A 19341-nucleotide genomic window follows, 5' to 3' on the forward strand; every position below is an offset into this window, starting at 1 on the left:
CTTTGATTTGGGAACCTCCTTAACCTTTGTCAGAGTGAGCTGTGCTGCCATGGGCTTCGTCACACAGCTGGGGGAGGTGCACAGAAAGCACGGAGGTGAGCACCGCTGGTGTGGGCCTGGAGAGCAGCCGCTGCCAACGTCAGGACAGAAGTGGTTTCAAATGGTATCTTAATTGACTCAGATTTAATGAAAGCACATTATAAACGTACCATCGCCACAACTTGAGACAGTTTCAGTTCATCGACAATAACATGAGGTAGACTGACTAGTGAAGCTAAATTCACCAAGGTTTGTTTTTGTTTTTGGTTAAGAAAGCTTTACACGAGGAAAGCGACATTTGAACCCTCTTCCAAAAGTCACAGAAAGCAATTACATAAGTTAAGCAAAAAAAGCATCTGAATATGATTCTTTAAATCTTAGTTTACATTCAAATTTAACCTGTGAATAGGCAATAACATCTACAAGTAAAATATCACGCTGGCCGCTGTAATACATTCATAGGCATGGCCGTGAGGGCGAGGCTTAAACTCAAGGTGGAATAGCGCTAATCCAGATGTCAACCAAGGGGCTCCTTTCCAGGAAGGCGCTGGACAGGCCCTACGTGCTGTGGGCCCATTTGTGTCCTGTTTCCCTGCAGTTCCAGACCTCCTCCTGTCTGCGCAGGTGGGAGCTGAGGTAACCCAGCTGCTCGGATCACTGTTTCTTAGTACAGGAAGGCCACCATGCCGACATTCTGCTGCTGACCTCAACCTCCGGGACAACTTCGCACTGTTTCACCAAAGGGCTGCGTCCTCACAGCAGTCTCAGCATCTGGGATTTTAAAACTTGTTAGTGCAAACATGGAGTACGCGAGCAGAAAGGATCTGATTGCTGAACGCCCAGTGTCCGAACCTTTAATATCACACTGAGAGCCGGAGCCACCCTTCAGCCCCTCTGGGCAAACCAGAACTCCAGGGCTGCATTCAGGGACAAAGCAAAAGCTTCAGCACCCACCTCTGTGTCCCTGTGAGAGTTCAAATATAAGGCAGGCTGGGGCTGCAGGAAAATCCAAAACCCAGCTGCAGAAGGGCGGCGTTCAGCTGGAGTCTGCTAAATCTGCTGCATCAGAGTTAAGTGACACGAACAGGGGCAACTCATTTTCCTTTTGCCTCAGCCTAAGACATGATGGGATTTCATCTGTAAACTTCTTATCAGATAAAACAGTTGCTCAGTTACCACAGGGTGTGGAAAATAAGAATGCAGCTACAGCAGCTCCTCCAGTGAGTGGCAGCTAAGTATCAATGGACCAATTTCATTATTTTTCAGAGATTTAATGAACATACCTGGGCTTCTCTTACAAACACGCTGCATTTTTCTTTCTAATAAAGACATCACGACGTGCTGGGAGATTTTCTCTCTTAATAACACATGGGAACATCAGCTGGGTCACCAGTGCTAAGGGCAGGAGTGAGACCGTGTCCCAGGGGGATTTAACCCTGACAACCACATTCCACTGCTCTGGATTCCTCTCAAACAACGGACAGATTCCTGACTCTTGTCCAGCATCAGACCACAGTGTGACCATCACTACAGCCAGTAGATAATGAAAAACAAAGGGCTGACGGCCTCAGGGGGTGCATCCAGTGGACACTACATCTGGGCAGAAGCCCCCCTGAGCAGACCCAGCTCCCTGGGACTTCTCCCCTTCAGATGCTGTAAGAGCTCCTTCATTTGGACTCATTTTTTCTCTCTGCAATCCAGCTCAGGCACCGATGCCCTCCCAGCACCGTTGACACATTCTGATTTACATAGAGGTGGGAAGTGATGCAGCTCAGCTCTGCAGCCAACTGCAGCTGACTGAGAAGGATCTAAACAGTGCTTGCCCTCCCACCCCCAGGCACCGTACAGTCGTTAAGGTTGGAAAAGACCACTGAGACCATCTAAGCCTTAGTGAGCATCCGTCACCATCCGCACAGCAGGACACACAGGGGAAGATGGGCCACAGCTTTTCAAAACTCGGAGAAATGGGGAACCTGAAGGTCTCCTGCTGGCAGGCTGCGCTGGGCTCCAAATGAAGAGAGCCTCTGCAGGAGGAGCCTCCTCACCATGTGAGCCTGCAGCTTTATCCCTGGAGGTGAGGAACTCCACAGTGGGACGCAGTAACACCACAAGGAGGACCTGTGAGCACCACCCCGTGCCTGCCATGCAGCTGCTGCTTTGTTCAGGTCCGAGTAGTAAACTTTGAACACCTGTGGAAATTTTGCCAAAGACAGTTTCAGTACAAACACAATTACAAATTTTAAGCTAACACTGCACAGAGAACGAGACTATTCCTTTTAATACAAATATCTACCATACATTGTAGTTTCAAACCCCTGAGTATTACTGTACCGCAGTACAGTCTGTAGAGAGACACTGGGCTCTCCTCCGCGTATCTTTGATAAACCCCATATGCTGCATTGAGCTTTTGTAACACCTTCAAGTGAGCGGCTGCTGAAAGCGGCTTCTCCCCGAACTAACTCAGCTGGAAACAGAGAGAATTCCCCATCAGCTGAATTCTGTCCTCTTCCCAGACCAGCACGATGGCCGCATGATCGGGGTCGGCGGTTGGGACCAACGTGACAATAACTGGAATCCATGATCCTCAAAATTGGAACTGCTGTGATCGTTTGAGAGCTAGGAATAAAGCCTGCTTTCGAAGGCTGGGGGATCCCTTTTGAGTAGTCTTGATAAATATTGGTTGCACTTTGCTCCACAGTGATTGTACTTTTTAAAACAAACAAACAAACAAAAGTGTTCCTTTTTTTTTCCCACGATGGGCATCTCCTCAAAGCTTATATATGGCGCCCGGTAAGAAAATAGAGCGGTTTGTCGTCACTGCTGTTAGCAGTTTGGAACTCATCCCGAAGGCGGAACTGCCACTCGTCCTCCAGCTCCAGGCGGACGATGGTCTGTCGCAGCGAGCTCCGGTCCTGGCATATGACGCACAGTGTGGCACCTTCGAGTGAAAATACAGGAGAGCATTAAGGAACCGTAATGACTCTTTGTTTCATTCCCTGCCTGACAGGATCGTAAATACGAGGTGCTGCTGTCAGCCACAGCACGGAGAGCATTAACCTCCATCCACGATCCTTAAATCGTTAGTGAAGTAATTCCGCCATCCTCAGCACGGGAGGCTGATGTGCTCAGATGCTACCACAAACTCACCCATGTTAGCCCATGGCAATTGGCGATGTGTCACTATAAAGACAAGAGGGACTTGGACAAGGTTTGTAAGTCCCGGTGAGGGCAGACCCCCTCCATCCTCCAGCTAAGAGCTGTCCCATCCCACAGCACTGAGCGTTCTGTGCCGTGGTACGGAGCACTGTGGCAGATGGTCTCATTTGTGTCAGCAGTGATGGCGTTGTGCTCCCAGCTCTCAAGCTGCTGCAACTACAGCTCACAGACTGATCTCCACCTGTCCTCATTTTTCTGCACCTGTCTCCGTGTGACGTGACTTTAAAGTAATGTTAACAAATGCAATTTACCAAAGCTGAGCTAAGGTTCAATGACCCGCACCTACTACCAAAGCAGCAGCATTGTACGCTCTGAAAATTGACAGGCCATCTATTTCTTGTGAAAACGATGGCAGCAGTAGGTGAAAATTGAGTCATTCAATGCACCTGTTCATCGCTCTGCCTTCCCATTTCCCCTGTGCTGCTCATCCTGGCAAAGTAAAGCGTGCAGCAGGGCAAGGCTTTACCTTTCAGAAACCGGAACCGCTTGAGGAAGTCAGCGCCGACAAAGGAGTCGCAGAGGTACAGCAGGAGCCCACTGAAGAACACCCCTTCGCAGTTGACGTTGACGGAGTGCGGCCGTGAGCTGACATAGCAAATGGCCACCTGCATGAAGGGGAAAGCACGCACTTGTGTTAAACATGGCCTTGTGAGGGCCTGGAGTGGAAGGGAGCACAAAGCGGTGCTGACTGGTGGGTGAGATGGTGCTGGCAGCCATACAGACCATCAGCAGTGATGAGCTGACTTCACAGGGAAATCAAATCATAGAATCACAAGGTTGGAAAGGACCTACAATGTCATCCAGTCCAGCCATCCTCCTGTCACCATTGCTACCACAAGCCACTAACCCATATCTTGTAGCTCCTCATCCAGACACCTCTCCAACACTGCCAGGGACAGTGACTCCACCACCTCCCTGGGCAAAGAACTCACCGGACAAACCAGACTAACTTCACATTTGGTCACAAACCATGAAGTGCCTTATTTCAGGCCCCTGCATCAATCACAGAATTGCTATGTTTGTTAAAAAAAAAAGATCACCTCGTCCAACCATCGGCCCGTTACCAGCATGCCCACAGACCATGTCCCTCAGTGACACACCCACACAGTTCTGGAACACCTCCAGCAATGGTGACTCCACCACCCCCTGGGCAGCAGGTACCAATGGCTCACTACACTTCCTGAGCATAAATTGTTCACCTTCAGAGGTGCAGAGCTAGACCAAGCTCTTTCCAATCACAAGAGGCTGTTTGCAAAAGAAGTGTTTTCAATACTAAAGATGCTGAAGTACAGGGTTGCATTTCCTGCTCCCCACAATCCCTGCAAATATTTTGTACCTCAAGACCGATGTTCACATAGCAGTCAATGGCCAATACTGGGTTCTTGAAGTTATGAATGGCCTTAGGGAAGAGTTTGTATGTTGCATGCTGAAGGAACTTCTCCAGGAGGAACTGCGATGGGGCTGCCAACAGCGTGTGCTCACTGTCTGGGGCACAGACGTACTGGAGAGGCATGATTGGTGCCGGGCTGTCAGAAACCTGCAACAAAAGCAAAAGGAGTCCCTTTAAACCCCCTTAAGTACATCTTCCCTACAGAGGTTCATCCAGCAGGGGAGAGGATCACCACAGCAGGAGGAAGAGAAAAAGCTGGGTGAAGAATCAAACCCCTCTACTTGATTTTGCCATATTAAAGCATTAAGGTTAGAAAAGACCTGTAAGATCATTTAGTTCAACCATCAGCCCAAACTCCACCGTGCCCGCTAACCATGTCCCCCACTGCCACATCCACACAGTCCTTCACCACCTGCAGGGATGGTAACACGACAGCTCCCCGGCAGCCTGTCCCACTGCCTCACCACTCTGCTGGTGAAGAAATTTTTCACCTTTGGAGGTGCAGAGCTAGACCACACTCTTTCCAATCCCAGTCTATCTTCCAGTTGTTTAGGAGGGTTGTTGTTAATCATTTATCCTTAGCAATATACTTCCTGCAGCTCTACCACAGAGTAGGCCACCAACTTCAAATTTCAAATAAATACTAAATAAATGTAACAGCCTAGAAAATTCCTTCTTTTTCAGGTAAATGGGTCTGGATTTCACCCTTTACATATGACTGAGCATGGATACACACTCACCACAATTTTTGGCTTAACAACAAAGTCCTTCTGTCCTCCAACCTGAATATGTTTCTTCATGACGCTGAAGTTGTTGAATCGACAGATGAGCAGGCCGCTACTGTTTGTCCTCAGATTGAAATCTATATCTTCACAGAAATACCTGGGAATAAAACACAAGGTGACTGAGTCAGCTGCTGTAAGTCAGCAATACACACACCCGCTGCTAACACCCACATCCAGGTGGGCTTAGCATTGAGCTCTGGAGACAGTGTGATATGCCTCTGGTGTAATTTCTTTACATGGCTCCTAAGATACTTTTCTTCAGTGTGTTCCTGGTGTAGGAAAACAACTTCTGGTGATCTCTGATGACAAACTTTTGCTTTTCAGCAGGATGCAGGGTGAGATGCCCCAGTGGGTTTTCTTTGAACCCACCTGGCTGAAACCAGGGGCAGGGAATAAGATTTTGCTTCACTCTGATAAGAATTAGAAGTAAAGCCCTGTGATAGCAGTGCCTTACTGCAAATGCTTTAGGATGGAGTTGTTATAAGAGGGGGAAAAAAAGAAGGAAAGATACAGCACAAAGTTCATCTGTTGTAATTTCAAGCCAGGAGGCAACAGAGAGGGAGAGGTGACCAAAGGAATCAGAAGAAATCCCTTGACAGTGCTCTTGACACAACAGTGGCCCAGCCATTGCCCACACTTCGGCTCTTAGTCATGTAAGAGGCTCCTGCACTCCAGGAGCCCCACACTTCCTGTCACTGGCTCATTTTGGCTGCTGTTCCTTAAGTGCGACCCCCCAGTTCTTCTTTTCTCCTGAAGTTTCCCCCTTCTATCCCTGCATTTTCAGCCCTCTGTAGCTCTCTTTTGCCTCACAGCTTCCCTTCCCATTCTTTCAGCTGCTAAGTGTGCTTTAATGCCTTATTCATCCTGATGCAGCATACACGACTGTTTTATTTCTGTGACTATGTACCTCAGACAGGATCCTCCCGTTGACCTCAGAGACATTTAGAAACACAGTGACGAGCTTCTTGCCCCGTCAAAATATCTCACCACCAACACACACCACCCACCTGTTCAGATCATATTGCACATTCTGGGTCAGGTCTATGTTGAGCAGAATAAAGTCATGCACGTGACACCGGGAGAACGGAGCCTTTGTCTTCTTGGCATTTAGCTTACTGTTCCACTTCTGAACACCCAATATTGCATAATGAACAATTTTGGGGGTGGCTTCAATGTGCTGGAGAACATTCTTCAAAGACACGTTCTTACTGGTGCCCCCAGGCTCCAGGGACTGGCTGCAAAATGGAAGGAAACGCACACAACACACAGACGTGGCTTACTTTGTCTATGGAACCGACACTATATGTACGTGCTTGAGTGTGCACATACCTATACGCATGTGCACAGTTAATGGAATACATGTAGATACAGGTGCAAGAAATTCCATTATCAAGACATGCTATTCTACATGCTTTAAACATATAGATAAATAAACAAACACAGGCTTTTCAAACAACCACCAAACAATCCTATCCCGTCTATTCAGCTATCATAAGAATAGGGGCCCTTCAGCACAATCGGGTCTCATGCAGCAATTTAGAAAGGGAAAAGGAATCACCCTATGTACCATTTCTGGAAGGAGACTTACCTGGATTGCTCGTGAACACTGTGCATGTTCCACAGCACACAGGAGTCATCCATGACCACAATGAAAGGCCACACGCACTGACGCTTGACTCCCAGTTCCTCCAAGCGGTTTCGCTCCAGCTCCAGATTGTGGTATGAAAGCTCCTTAATAAGAAACCTTGCAGCACCTGAGGAAACAACGTAAAGAAGACATGCAGAGATCTTAGATTTTATCACTCTCTCTTGTAGAAGAAAGGCTATGAAAGATCTGCAAACCCTTTATGAACTTAGAGTTCATCACATCTTAGTTTAAGAAGAAATCAAAACATCCATTTTTCAGTGGGACTGCAACCTAAAAGGCAGATACAAAGGAAAGTGGATCGTTTAAGAGATCACAAAAAAAATGATTTGGTCGGCATTAAAAGAATAACATAAACCAAAAAGTGGCTGAGATCCTAAAATCAAAGCTACTTAAAACTTTATGCAGGTGAAACTCGGGAACTCCATGAAAATGAAGTCTGAAGTTCAAACCCACAATGTTCAGCTACAGTTGATATTCAGCCTCAGCTTAACCAATAAAGAAAATCTGGGTAAAATACCTAGAATGAATGTCCATACATCAGAGCCGAGTAAAATGAATGAATGCAGTCTATAAAACACCCTATTTTTAACTGAGATGCTGTACATAAATATGCAAACTACATCTCCAGCAGCATTTCTTACAAACCACCATATCTTGCACTCAGACTGCTGCTATCACAACATTGGAAAGTTTCTCAAACAACGTGACCCATACTGCTCAATGTGGATGTTGACATTTGCACAGCACTGATGGTGTTTCTTACCAACGCCAGCATTGTTGAACATGCCTGGCAGGACGAGCATGATGTGGTTGGGCCAGTACTTGCGGTACAGTGGCATTTCATACTCCTTGACTACGAGGAGGTGAAGGTGACTGATGCCTTCCATGGCATGGTAGAGGTTCAAGAGGCCATGCTCATGACGTCCACTCGATGGAGTGAAGATAGGACTCTTGACTGCATTCAAATTCTGCTAGAACAGGAGATATTCAGCCAACATTTTGTAAAAAGCAAGTTATTCCTTATAGGTATTTTTACTTATTGTACTAGTCTTGAACATTATTCATCATTGCAACACATCTGGGTTGGATACCAGGAATGCAAATAGGAATGAATCTCTTCAAGAAGTCCAGTTCAAAGGAGGGTAAGGCAAGATCTATGCAAAGGACTAAAATAAAACAGCAGCAACAAGAAGAAGATAAACCAGCCAATCATCATTAGTTTGTAGATGCTTGTCAAGCTGACTGCACTCAGCACATGTAGACCACAAACGGATAGGAGCCATACACGCACCTTGTCAGAAACGAGAGGGAGACGCATGCTTTCTAAGTGCTTCCCTTGCTTGCTAAAGACAAAATGGCTCTCTTTGGACTTTGGGATTATAAAATGCAGTTGGACCTCTTCTCCTAGCATTGAAGATGAAAACGTGAACGCGTGCAGAGTGGAGTCAGATACCTGTATTTAAAAACAAACAAACAAAAAGCAGAAGAATTTGAAAGCAGGTATTGGACAAGGAACATACATACGGATGTGGCTCCGGGCAGCCTGGTCTGGTGGTTGACAACCCTGCACATAGTAGAGGGGTTAAAACTACATGATCATTGTGTTCCTTTTCAACCCAGGCCATTCTAACGTTGTGATTCTAAGATTCTATAATACGTCATCCTGCTCTGGCAGTTACAATACTGGCAGCCACCAGAGAAGAACAACCACATTTTCTTTCAGTAACTGACGCTAACTTTATTATGTTCTCATTTTCCTCTACCACAAGTGACATCATTTCGGCATGTAACATGTAACCGCTGCTACTGAAACAGCTTTCTACATCATCAGTGATCTTTGGCCCATCTGGGCTTTTCTGAAGTTTATTAGAGCTGGAAATTATTTACGAGCATTTACAAGGAGAAATGGAACATAAGTATAGATATACACACATACACACACTAGGAAAAAAAAAAAAAAGAAGTTTTCCCCAAAGATTCAAAGACCACTGCATCATACAGGTGATTCTCCACAGCAGAATGCCCAGCCATTCAGAGGTGGCAGCAGCATGGTCACGTGAGCATGGCATTTTTCCAGTGACAATCCCCTTCTAAGCAAGACGTAACCAAGGCAGACCCCTCCATCAACAAAGCCATGAAATATATGGGGCGAGCCTGAGTTTGCACAGCACTTCACTGAACCATGCAAATGCATCTAAAATGCCGACATATCTGGTAAGACTTCCTCCTAGAGAGGGAGGTGTTGTACCTCAAGGTCAAATCCTTTGCTCCTGGCAGTCACGCCTCTATAATGTTTTCTAAAGAGCTGATGTAATTAGCCAAAGTAAAGACGAAGCATGAAAAGGGGTTTATTTAGATTCTGTTAAAGCCTTTAAGAATCTCTCTCCCTTCATAATGCTTGCAAACCAATGACTCTCCTTCGGATATGTAATTTCTCAGAGTTCTCTTTCATACTTCTACATACATAACTTGTAGTTACAAGAACAAGTAGATACTTCTATTTATTACTAGTCATTATGCTTGACCAGATGCACAAAGATGTGTAAAGGGAACAACAGATGTCCTTTGGGAGGATTTGCTTGTGTCAACGTAGGTAATGAAGCATGAGGTTTAAAAGAGATTTGCTGGTGCAGCTCTGTAATAACTGACATTGTACATTTCCAGGTCAGTGTGTCTATGCTGTGTTAGGTTAATAGCAAGCTGCTGGCAAAGATTAGTGAGCAAGAAAAGAATGAATTGAGGTAAGAAGCCCCAAAGTAAACTATTGGTGGTGGTTAATAAGTAATTCTGAGCTACTAAACAGGAAAAATCTTACCTGCCAGCCTCCTGGTGAGCAAAAATCTTCATTTTAGAGAACCAAAAGGATTATGAAACAATTAAAAATGATCCTTTTTGTCCAGTGACTTGTAAAGCCACTGCCAAGAAGCAGGGACGGTTACCAACAAAGGGAGGAAGAAATAGGCCACCCAGTCTCCTACTAGAGGTTGGCTGCCATTAGGTAAGACAAGCATCCCTCTCAACGTTACAGTCTTCTCCCATGAGACACTAAGAACCCTCTGGGTAGGCTGAATAATGCTCTGGGTTGAGATAACTAGTCCAAATATTCACCCTTTGTCAGAGGCAGCTGGGGAAGAGAACTGCTCATGTGGAACGCAGCAGACACAGTTGATGCTCCAGGGTCTGTAGCTCAATATCTCCCCTGAGAATGGAAGAAATTAAACAATTCCATCTCAGGGAAGGTGAAAGCGTGAGTCGTGAGACCAGAGTGGTATGCCTGCAGAGACCACAGAAAAATCAAGGATGCAGTTTACCCTAGGGCCTTGGCACCAACCTGTGCAGCAGGATTGATGTCCATGTACTGGTGGCACTGCTCACAGTGATGGAACGTATTGTAAGCTGCATATTTTGTCAGCATCATGGACACGGTCTCTCTTTTCTTAGGTTCCTCTGATTTCATTTCTTTGCTTGTTTCTTTACACAGATGAAAGAAGAAAAAGAAATTTTATGAGCATCCAAATCCAGACACTGTGATCCTTGTAACAACTGTAAAGAACAAATGTTTTGTTTTGCTCGATATCATTTAGGAGAATAAAGGCTTCTCTTCAGTTCACGAATCCAATTAAGATAATAAACAGTTTTGTTTTTTAAATAGGAAAGTATTCTGAGAAAATTCTTTTTTTACTCACCTTGTTTCACTCTTGACAGTTGTTCCGTGTACACTGGACTTATATTTCTGTACTTGGGGTCATGTACATTCAGGTCAAAAGACATTTTACTGAAGATCTCAATATCTGGCCAGTGGTCATTGCTAGACTGAGCAATTTCACTGCTTTCTGTATGATCTGCAACAACACGTTTTAGGTAAGCAGTATCAGATACCCACTAAATGGTGCTTAATGTTTGCTGATTTACAACTGCACAGGAACTCAGACAAGTGTGCACACGCACACACCACAGACATCTCTAAACATCATCAGTGTTACCAAAATTGAAATTATGGTCAACATAAAGTCACTTCAAAGAAACAGCAGTTCCTTGGAAAATGTGTGTAGGTGAAGCAGCCTCATGGGTAACTTTCTGCTCTGCTCTTTGTCAAGTTGCTGAAGCATAATTCATTCTGGTTTATACATAAACTGCTCAGATAAGCTGTCTTTGCAGAAGATACTGACAGAGCTTCCAGCCCCTCTATGGCTTCCATTTCAGTACACGGAAAGAAGAGCAATGGGTAAAGAAGAAGCAAAAGCATCCAAAGGCAAAAGGATATTAAAGCAAGGAGAAACAGAGTGTATAAATGTATAAACTAGCTGCTGAGTAGATGATAAAGGCAGTAAAAGACACACTTCTATTAGAGAACAAGGTGTGAGAGCAGGGATCAACTAGAACTTTTTTGCTTCATCCAGTAGAGGTGTGTCCAAGGTAGACAATCAAGTGTGAGCAACAACATCAGAAAGCACTCTCCTAAGATGACAAACTGACACTTGAAACAAAGCTTGAACAGGAACTGATCCAGTTTAAAATCAGAGAGAACACATAAGAGTGGCCAAATGAATAAGGTTACTGATTTCGGGAAGGTAAACTCAGATGAAACGAAAGCAGTGTCTCCAAACAAGCATATGCTCACCCTACCCAGACTGGTAGGAAGCTGCTGGTCAAACAATGCTAACCTCTGAAGCCCATAAGTCTGTTCACACAAATCCCAAGCGAGCTCACCCACCGGGCTGAGAACACCAGGCACTCTTCTGCAAATAAGAATTGGGCTTCCTGGAGTCACTTCTGCCAAACAATCAGTAACCAGCAAACCAAGCCATGAGAGATCACCAAGAGGAAGGGGCTTCAGAGGCAAAAAGAACACTAAGAATGTAGAAAGTCCAAGAGAAATGGAAAAAGCTCATCAGCAAATAAAGCTTTGCCTCGAATGACAACAAGCCCAAGATAAAAAAAGCTTTTCTAAGTATCACGCTGAGGCAGACTTCAGCAAAGCACAGCTGTTTTGTTTTGAAGTTTGATCCACACCTCAATGAATGAGGAAGAATAAACTTCATGCCACTTTTCTTAAAGAAAAGGTTATGAAATCTGGTATAAACCTGACTGCAGTGCAAGCACAATGCATATATTGTCACCATTTCAGAGGAGATCTATGAAACTCTGGGTCCATTACTGTGACATTTGTATAAAGATAGAGTAAATGAAAAATGCAATAAAATGCAGTCACATTCTTTGGTTGACCAAAGAAATGCTGCATGACTTTCATTATACAGATGTGACAGATCTATTTCTTTAAATAAAAAAAGTGCAACATATCTTTCTGGACTTCAGTATTTGATACGGTGCTATATGACAAATCACATCAGTTCAAGAGAACAGAGACAAGAAATGGTCTGTAAGCTGAACAAGCTGATTAAACAGAAGATGGCAGCATGTAACGTCATAAGCATTAATGTTGCTGGAGATTGCCAATGAAGTTAACAGAGATCAGCAGGGTGGGCACACTGTTTAATATTTTCACTAGCATCACTGCCTCAAAAAGAAACCAAGCCTTAGATCTGTGTCACCAACAAACTTAAGAGCTGTTGTCAATACAGAGAAGGCACAGATGATCACCCAGAAAGAATTCAATGAGCTCAAAAACTAAAGAAACAGAAACTGGGCGACATTCAGCAGAAGAAATGAAAGTTGTTTGTGCAGTCAAGGTCTAATAACAAGCATTTCTGCTGTAGGCTGGGTGTCTGTCAGCTGGAAACCACTGAGCTGCAGAAGAACCCACGAGCACAAGCTAAACAGAGCTGTCAGTGAAACAGGAAAATGGAAAAGACAAGTGCAATCATGGGTTTCAACTATCATGGGGCTTTCAGTGGAGGCAGGGAAATACACAAGCTGTTGCACGTTGGTAACATTATGTTAACATTCTGCACAACATCACACACATTTCTGGTCAGACATGCTGGAAGGATAAATTGAAAATAGATGTCCAGATGAACTACTAAACTGATGACAAGAATAGTGGGCTTGTCATTTGTGGGGATCCTGCCAGCTGGTTCAGACTACCTAGATGAAAGCTGAGAGGGAGTAAGATTTCTGCATGATATAAGCAAACATCAAAGAAGAGTAAAAGCATTTTGAAGCAACATCTTTTTCAATCTTCTCTAAAACGTCGATAATTGGGACACAGGAATATCTTTTTACTGGGGAATAAAAAGAATCACAGAACTGCAGAAGCTGGAAGGGACCTCTAGAGATCCTCTAGTCCAGCCCCCGAATATTTTCAACCACCAGAGCATGGAGGATCTAGAAGAGGATTCCATTAGAAGCTGCAGGGAAAATAAAACAAACCCACAACCACAAACCCCAAGTCAAACCCAAACTGCTCTTCTGACGCGCTGTCACACATTCCTGGAAGGGGTGTGACACATTTGCAGGGAACACAACAGACCAGACTGCCTGGTCTTACACACTGACTTCATCCTAAGCTTATGGGGGAAATTTAGTTCAAATAATGAGAAAATAACAGTACTCAAAGTTCTGGGAATACATTTAAGATTGGTTTCTAATTTTTAATTAAGTAATACTAATGTCTCAGGCAGAAAAGCAGTGTTCTTCAATCTGTCTTTTCTGCTTAGTAGCAGCCACAGCTTAAAATCAGCTAGCAGAGATGCTGCAAATAGCAAGCAGATGTTTCCTGTATAGAGCTTTATATTCACTTTCACTTTAGTGCCAAATAAACAAACCGGTCAAAAATGCACTTAAAGAGTTCTTAGTTAAGTCCAATGTAAAATTTACATTTTTATTAATCTATTTTTAAGCATATGCAGGTACCTACAAGTCTAACTGCCCATTACTAGACAGAACAAGTGGCAGTTGTAATTTATGAAGTCTTTCTGTAAATCTAAAATATTTGCCACCGCTTGTCAATACATAACAAGGTCACTAAATAATGCTTATTAATAATGACTTCTAAATACTCACTGGTATTAATTTCCTCTTCATCGTACACATCTACTTCCAGCAACCTGATCAGCATGCGGAAGAGAATCCTTAGAAACTGCAGGTACGAGCCAGTCTTTCCCACCTGAACCAGAGAATCCCAACTCAGATTAATATGAAAGAAGGATACGGTTTGGATAAATGCATGGGTTTTTTTTTGCCACTCTAGTTCTTCCTGAAAACTTAACATGACCTAATATTGCCCATTATGCTGAATGGCATTACAAAGTTGATCTGTGAGGAAAACCTGGCCTAGAGCCTCTATCACTTCTGTATGAAGAGAGATGGGCAGTGATTGACCATTTCTCCACTGATACAGCAATTTAATGTCTGGTGCCATTCACAAGTATATCTTACCAGCTTAAAACAAGAGACATAAAGAACCATTCTCTTAACAACTTTCAGCATGAACTTAACCTTCAAATTTGCCTGATTTTTCACTTCTGAACACATAATTGGGTGCAACTTTGCACGAGCTTTTCAAGTACATCTCCACCTGCAGCTGCTATAGCAGTCCTCGACACTGGTCCACTTATCCTGCTAGTAGGGAAGGAGGAAAGAACTGTGCTCTTACTTGTGGTGGCCCTGTCAAAAGCAGACGCCTGGGGTGAAAACTCCTTGAGCTGGATGCCTCCCCCTGATTGCTGAAGTCTGCATGGTGCTGCCGGGCTGTTGTCCACTGCCTGTAGTAGAGTGACTGCTCCTCGCTGCTCATGTCCTTGTGAAGCAGAGGCCTTAGAGAGCTCAGCCAGGACACGTCAGCGTGAGGCAGCAGGGAAGAGGAGGAAGGCAAATTCCCACTTTTCTGTGAGCTGAGGAGGCAGTAAGCAGCTTTTGACAGAATGACGATGCGTGGCAGTGCAGCACGGAGGGCTTTGCTGTCTTTGGTTGAATGACCAGGCCACCGAAATGTCTGAGAGACTGACGACAGTGATGATAGTTTTGAAGTGGTGCTGCTTGCCATCTGGTTACCCAAGGAGTCACATTCCTGTTTCAGAGTCTCTCCGGCTGTGAACTCAGGGTAAGCCCCCTCATCTACTGAGCTGTGTGCAACCATTTGAAAGTTAAGTGACGGTGCTTGCTTCTGAGACCTGTCTGCAGCGCTTGAGGAGCTCACGCCGTTGTCAGCCAGGGAACCTGGTGAAACAAAAGGTGGGAAATGGACAGATGTGACTGACATGAGGCAATGCAAATAAATCCTGAACTCATCTGGGGACAATCCTACCCTACAAATACTTCTGTTCCCTGAGTACAGCTGGGAGGGCTCACCATGTGCTGTAGATGGGTGAGTATTTCACCATTAAAAAAAACCATCACCATCTTCCTCTTTTATTGGAGGGGCAACAGCCATTCTTTTCAAGTTCAGAATCCAAACACAATCCAATTCCAAATGTACAGTAATCACAGCATGTTAACTATCATTTTCCATCTGGGATTTAGAATTTGTTGGTATAATCTTCTGAAATTCAAGTATAAAATGCCAGTGTATACACAGATCAATTTGACTCTCTCTTCTATGGAGAAGAGAGCTTTTATTTCACAGCGATCTTAATGCAACTTGGACCTATGCTCCCTCCTCCATATCAGCCACTTTTATGTTAGCGCATGGCAAAATCTGGTGCACAATTAAGCTGTCTTAATTCCTCAAATTCATACAGAAGCAAAGGGAAGGACCTAGAGGTGACAGATGAACACAAGGAAGGAAAAACCTGGTGAGGGGTGATCTTCTACTGATGCCTGAAGAGGAAGGGTAAGGCCGAGCCCTTCTGTTGGTCTTAGCCAGGAGGCAAACATCCACCTTCACCCACAGCTACCCCAACAGTTACACAGCATTTTGCTGTTCCTAATATTATATCCTATCTATTCCCATCCTCATTTTTAAGATCCTTTCTGGATCCAACAGATCAAACTGTTGCAACTGTTTAAGCAAAATCATAAGGACAATTAGGTACGGCAGCCCATTCTCCCACTGCAGCACTTTCCCCTTTGAGCTGCAGACAGGAAAATTGCTCACTGTGGCAAGAATCTGCTACTAGCATTTCACTGCTCAGCCTGCAGCAGCATACTTCCAAACAGTCCATGTTTGTCAAAACATCTCAATATTCACACTCAAATTTCAAAGATGTATAAATGAAGACTTACTCTTCAGAGCAGCAGCAGTTAACTGACCTGAGGTTCCAGTGACAGCGCTGCTGTTACTCTGCGGCCTGTCCAAGTCTATCAACAGCTCATCGGCATCATTCTCGCTACCATTTGCCTTCTCATGCTCTTTCTCACTAAGGTCAAGAGCTACAATAGGCCCTTGAATCACCTCCTTTGAGACATAGCAGCAAGCCAGGCCCACTTCTTGCTCTAATGCAGTCCGAGTTAAGTAGCTTGAGTCAATTAGCCGAAGGTCACAGTACTTCAGTGACCTACAAAATCCAACCAAAGAAAAAGGATGGTTTGTCTTCTGCAACTCTGGAGAATATTCTGTATCTCTAACTGCTTATTAAACAGTCATGAACAATTTTAGCAGCCATGAAATATCACATAGTGTTACAACATTCAGCACATAGGTCATGCTCCTCAGTACTTGGCACAAATGTTCACTGACCCACACAGTGCAGGAGCCTTACTTCTCACAAACCACGCTTCCCAAAATTGTAAACTGTTCCCCAAAAAGAAAGCCTCCTAACGTGCACTTCTCTGTGAAAAATAAACAACCACTTGGTATCAAACCACTTATCTTTCCCCAAAGAAATAGCTATCTAAACATTTTAGAAAACAACTGTATCACAGTAACAGCACCTGGGGAAGGTTTCTCCCAGAGGATCCTTGCCAGTTAAAATAACAATGCAAGGTAGACCTTCCAGATCCTGATAGGTGCGAGGAATCCAGTCGTCCTGCTCATTTCCCCTCCAGGCCTGTGAATGGAGAATATTCAAGTCACATCTAAGTGATACCTTTTAAACTGTTACTCCTTTTTGTTTCCAGTTCCTGCTTTTTCTTTGTATGCAGGTTAGCACACTCTTGTTTCAGCAGAGCTTGGTGAACATGGTTGAGCCCATTTGTGTTCTCTGTTTTGCATTCAGCCTCCTAAAACACTGCTCTGTCTTGAACAACACTAACTTTCTTGTATCGTTGCACAGTGCCCACGCTTCCATAGGATACAGGCAGCATTTATTCAAGAGGCATGAGCATACTACAGCAACTGTTAACAGGAAGCAAAGCTGAATGACTCAAGAGATTCTCACTTAGAAAGGCAAGTAGTCATTTTGCCTTTACAAACATCAGAATTATAAAGATGAAATGAGAAAATGCAGGTTCGTACCTAGCCATTCTTGTCAATACTTTGTGGGTACTGCATGATAAAACTGCCTCTTCAATCAGCGACCAGTCCAGGGGCAGGAGATCAGCAGAGACTAGCAGGGTCTTCACATATAACAGAGATTTCATACTTCTACATTGACTAGAGACATTAAGGGCTCTTCAGACCAAGAAAATAAGCCATACTGGTTCCAGAATCACTACATGTTTGCACTGCATCATATTAGTCCATTGGAAGAAGTTTTCCTGTCCATCTTTGTAATAACATACAAAATGAGTTCAGAAGAAAACTAAAACCTAGCTGAGACACAGAGTCTACTTTGTTGAGTCACACAGATGGCAAACTCAACCACTCATCTTCCTATTAAAAATAAATATAAATATAAAAATTACTCTTTTCAGCACAGATGGGCAAGACAAGACAAAGCTGTCTTGACAAAGCAACTTATGCAAACCGTATGAAAAACATGACCTGCAAAGAGAATCCTGCCCTGAATTCCCTCTCCATTCTTCTGTTCTAAACGCTTAACCTGTTCTTTCCTCACCTTTTCTCCACCCCAGAAAGGTCATGTTTTATGAGTCATCTTCTCAGGCAGATGAAGGGGACTGAAAAGGAGGAATCAACAGCAGACCAGTGACTCAGCATGCCACTTTATCTTGAGAAAATTTCCACTGAAATAACCCAAGAATATTCCCCTTCTTAGCTTATGAAGAACATGATTTGGAATAGTATTTCCCTTCTCTGTTATGGCTTTAATTCTCTTTTCTCAGTCCTGATTTCACTCCCCTGCTGATTTCTGCATCCTCTGTGTAAGATGCTCGTAGAAAAGAAGTAATTTCTCCAACTACCTAACAAACTCTACATCTCAGTCAAGCAGCCTCAGAAGCTGAGATTTGTAGGTTCAGCAGGGTTAGCCTGGCTGTGTGTCAGCCTGCCTCTCCAACTCTTGAAGCTTCTCAGAAAAAGCACGGCTAGAAAATGAAATAGGGGAAGACAGGTTCAAGGATGATTTTATTTCTTCTAGCCTAAAGGTTTGAAAAGAAGCTCGAGTGCCTGGAGCTTTCAACTGTGGACTGGCACACAAATGTATTTCTTGTCCACAGTACCGTGGAGGGGTAGACAGCTGCAGCCCTTTGGTCTCCTCACTTCTCAGTGGCTCCAAAACTGATTCTTGTTATGCTTAAAAGGTGACCTCTATAGCCATGACAACAGGCCTGTTCAACAAAACAGTTATTTAAATTATTTGCCATCTCTTCTTTCATTCTGCACCTCCAGGTGATTCTTCCCTCCAAGGCTGCCATGGGGCTCATCTGATGGAGGATATATTGCTCAGCTACCAGCACCAGAGACCATAGCCCTGCTGGGGAACCACACACACTGGTTACTTGCTTTTTGGAAGACGCTAAAGTCAAATCAAACATTCCCTCCCTGCTCTTCCAAAAGATTGGGTTGAAATCTCATTCTCTCTGAAACCCACAGCAGCTGTCAGTGGGACCAGCACTTGATGCCTCAGCCTCACCAGCGGCCTACTCTCCTCTCCTCTGTACTCACAGGGAAAACAGACTGTGACCCATTCCCCACTCTCATTCTTCACCTTTAGTATTACCCTTAATATCATGAGAAAATCCACGTGCCAGATTAGCAGCTGTGGCAGCCAAGCACAAGCCTCACAGTCAATTTTCATCTTTCTGGAGCATCCAACTGAAATAACTCACTTGAAAAGACTTCCTTTTGGGCAACTAAATTCTTCTCACTCATATGCATCTTTCAGAATTGAGTAGGTTTTGTTGGTTTTGTGTTTTTTTGTTGTTTTTTTTTAAGTTGTATACAAGGAAAGAAACAAGACCAGAAGCCTGTAGCTTTGTTTACTCCAGGAAAGCATCTTATGTTGTGGGTAAGAGGGATAAGAAGAATTACTTAGGAGGTTTTGTTGTTGTTGTTGTTTGGTTTTTTTTTCCTACCTGATCAAAGT

At 44.1% G+C, this 19341-nt stretch overlaps 1 protein-coding gene across 4 annotated transcripts in view; it reads right to left on the reverse strand.

Annotated features, from left to right (window-relative positions):
• Positions 1–158: 158 nt before the first annotated feature.
• GREB1L (GREB1 like retinoic acid receptor coactivator) overlaps positions 159–19341 on the reverse strand; it is a 123452-nt gene continuing 104269 nt past the window's right edge. For all 4 annotated transcript variants that reach the window (XM_072329357.1, XM_072329355.1, XM_072329358.1 and 1 more), the window contains 14 exons: positions 16850–16965; positions 16229–16473; positions 14634–15196; positions 14042–14144; positions 10765–10920; positions 10410–10549; positions 8370–8531; positions 7842–8046; positions 7019–7184; positions 6438–6665; positions 5386–5527; positions 4592–4792; positions 3722–3860; positions 159–2977 (listed from right to left, as the gene is read on the reverse strand). In XM_072329357.1, coding sequence (XP_072185458.1) covers positions 2814–2977; positions 3722–3860; positions 4592–4792; positions 5386–5527; positions 6438–6665; positions 7019–7184; positions 7842–8046; positions 8370–8531; positions 10410–10549; positions 10765–10920; positions 14042–14144; positions 14634–15196; positions 16229–16473; positions 16850–16965 — 2730 coding nt within the window. In that variant the 3' untranslated portion in view covers positions 159–2813. The remainder of the gene's footprint in view (positions 2978–3721; positions 3861–4591; positions 4793–5385; positions 5528–6437; positions 6666–7018; positions 7185–7841; positions 8047–8369; positions 8532–10409; positions 10550–10764; positions 10921–14041; positions 14145–14633; positions 15197–16228; positions 16474–16849; positions 16966–19341) is intronic.

The sequence above is a fragment of the Excalfactoria chinensis genome, chromosome 2 (assembly GCF_039878825.1).
Source record: "Excalfactoria chinensis isolate bCotChi1 chromosome 2, bCotChi1.hap2, whole genome shotgun sequence".
NCBI lineage: Eukaryota > Metazoa > Chordata > Aves > Galliformes > Phasianidae > Excalfactoria > Excalfactoria chinensis.